This window comes from Cicer arietinum, chromosome 3, assembly GCF_000331145.2.
Source record: "Cicer arietinum cultivar CDC Frontier isolate Library 1 chromosome 3, Cicar.CDCFrontier_v2.0, whole genome shotgun sequence".
Classification (NCBI taxonomy): domain Eukaryota; kingdom Viridiplantae; phylum Streptophyta; class Magnoliopsida; order Fabales; family Fabaceae; genus Cicer; species Cicer arietinum.
Window position 1 is genome coordinate 46,820,606 of NC_021162.2, and position 2,341 is coordinate 46,822,946.

General features: G+C 39.7%; 1 protein-coding gene across 1 annotated transcript in view; it reads right to left on the bottom strand.

The window, feature by feature from the left end:
* Positions 1-1,576: 1,576 nt before the first annotated feature.
* Positions 1,577-2,341, bottom strand: part of LOC101504764 (uncharacterized) — a gene marked incomplete at its 5' end in the record, with an annotated part of 2,482 nt that continues 1,717 nt past the window's right edge. The window contains one exon of the mRNA XM_027332868.2: positions 1,577-2,092. Coding sequence (XP_027188669.2) covers positions 1,577-2,092 — 516 coding nt within the window. The remainder of the gene's footprint in view (positions 2,093-2,341) is intronic.

Consider the following 2,341-nt stretch of genomic DNA (forward strand, 5'->3'; position numbering starts at 1 on the left):
TAGAAGAATTCGTTTCGTTTTCCCAACTTCAAGATGCGAGTCATTTTCTCGACTTCGGGTGCGAGTCGTTTTCTCAGCTTCGACATGCAGGTCGTTTTCTCGGCTTCGGGTGTGAGTCATTTTCCCGACTTCGACATTCGGGTCGTTTTCTCGGCTTCGGGTGTGAGTCGTTTTCCCGGCTTCAACATGCGGGTCGTTTTCTCGGCTTCGGGGTGCGAGTCGTTTTCTCGGCTTCGGGTGCGAGTCGTTTTCCCGGCTTCAACATGCGGGTCGTTTTCTCGGCTTCGGGGTGCGAGTCGTTTTCCCGGCTTCAACATGCAGGTCGTTTTCTCGGCTTTGGGGTGCGAGTCGTTTTCCCGGGTTCAACATGCTGGTCGTTTTCTCGGCTTCGGGTGCGAGTCATTTTCTCGGCTTCAACATGCGTGTCGTTTTCTCGGCTTCTGGCTGCGAGTCGTTTTCCCGGCTTCAACATGCGGGTTTTTTTCTCGGCTTCGGGTGCGAGTCGTTTTCCCGGCTTCAACATGCGGGTCGTTTTCTCGGTTTTTGGCTGCAAGTCGTTTTCCCGGCTTCAATATGCGGGTCGTTTTCTCGGCTTCTTGCTGCGAGTCGTTTTCCTGGCTTCAACATGCGGGTCGTTTTCTCGGCTTCTAGGTGCGAGTCGTTTTCCCGGCTTCAACATGCGGGTCGTTTTCTCGGCTTTAAATTTACAAAATTTCATGAATGAATGAATGAATATGACGGTTTTTATTAATATTTTTATTGGACACGACCATTCAAATCATGAATGAGAAAAAACACTTATACTTTTTTTTTTTGAACGTGATATCTTTGATCTATATTTTTTTTGTCCTCTTCTATTTTTCCTTTTGTTCCATTCTTTCTTTTTTGAAGAAGAATTAATATTGTGATCTTAAGTTGGATCTCATGTCGTTGTATGTCTTATATTGTAAACAACCTATATTTTATCCGGTTTCATTACATCGAGTTATGGTATATGTTTTACTTTCCAATACATGATAATCATAAGATGCATTCAGGAAAAAGAGTTAAATTATAAAGGTAATAACAGTATATATGAATATATTGAAAGAAAAAAAGGAATATACATAAGATAAAACAAAAGAAATTGGTGGAAGACCCGACTTGGTTGCTAGTAATTCAATGGTAAAGAAAAAAAAAAGAATATACATAAGATAAAACAAAAGAAATGGGTGGGAGACCCAACTTGGTTACTAGTAATTCCAAGATAGACTGTACTAACTTCTCATGCGATAATCCGATCCATATTGTTCATTTTGTCTTTTCGAGTATATATTCTTTGTTCTTGTTTTTCTTCTTCTCTCAGGTCCCCTTTTTGGGTTTTTAACCTAAAAGATATGTTTTGTGCACCCTAATTTTTGTCTAGGTTGCCATTTCAGGTTTTCAACCTAGCGAATTTTTTTCTTCTTCTTTTTTTCTACCCTAGTTTTCACCTAGGTCGCCCTTTCAGGTTTTCAACCTAGCGGGTATACTTTTTGTACCCTAATTTTTGCTTAGGTTGCCTTTTCAGGTTTTCAACCTAATGGGTATTCATTATTTAAGCGTAATACTTTTTTTCGGCGTATGAGTTTACAGGAATAGCTAAATCTTTTCCATCCATATTCGTAAGGATCAAAGCTCCACCTGAGAAAGCTTTCTTCAAGACGTATGGTCCCTCATAGTTAGGACTCCATTTCCCACGATAATCCTTTTGAATGGGTAAGATTTTTTTCAGCACCAGATCACCTTCTTGGAATTCTCGAGGACGTATTTTTTTCTCATACGCTTTCTTCAGTCTTTTCTGATATAATTGCCCATGAGATAAGGCCGCCAACATTTTTTCTTCAATCAAATTCAATTGATCAAAACATGTTTGTACCCATTCCGACTCCTCTAGTTTAGCTTCCATTAATACTCTTAGCGAGGGGATTTCTACTTCAATAGGTAGCACAACCTCCATCCCATATACTAAGGAAAAAAGGGTTGCCCCAGTTGAAGTGGGTACCGAAGTACGAGACCCATGTAGTGCAAATGGCAACATCTCATGCCAATCTTTGTATGTTGTAACCATTTTCTGAATAATTTTTTTGATGTTTTTATTTGCTGCTTCAATTGCACCATTCATTTTTGGTCTGTACGGGGACGAGTTGTGGTGTTGAATTTTAAAGGTGACACACAATTCATCCATCATTTTGTTATTTAGATTTGTGGCATTATCAGTAATGATCTTGCTTGGTAGACCATAACGACATATTAATTCCCTTTTTATAAATTTGACTACCACATTTTTGGTTACATTGGCGTATGAAGCTACCTCTACCCA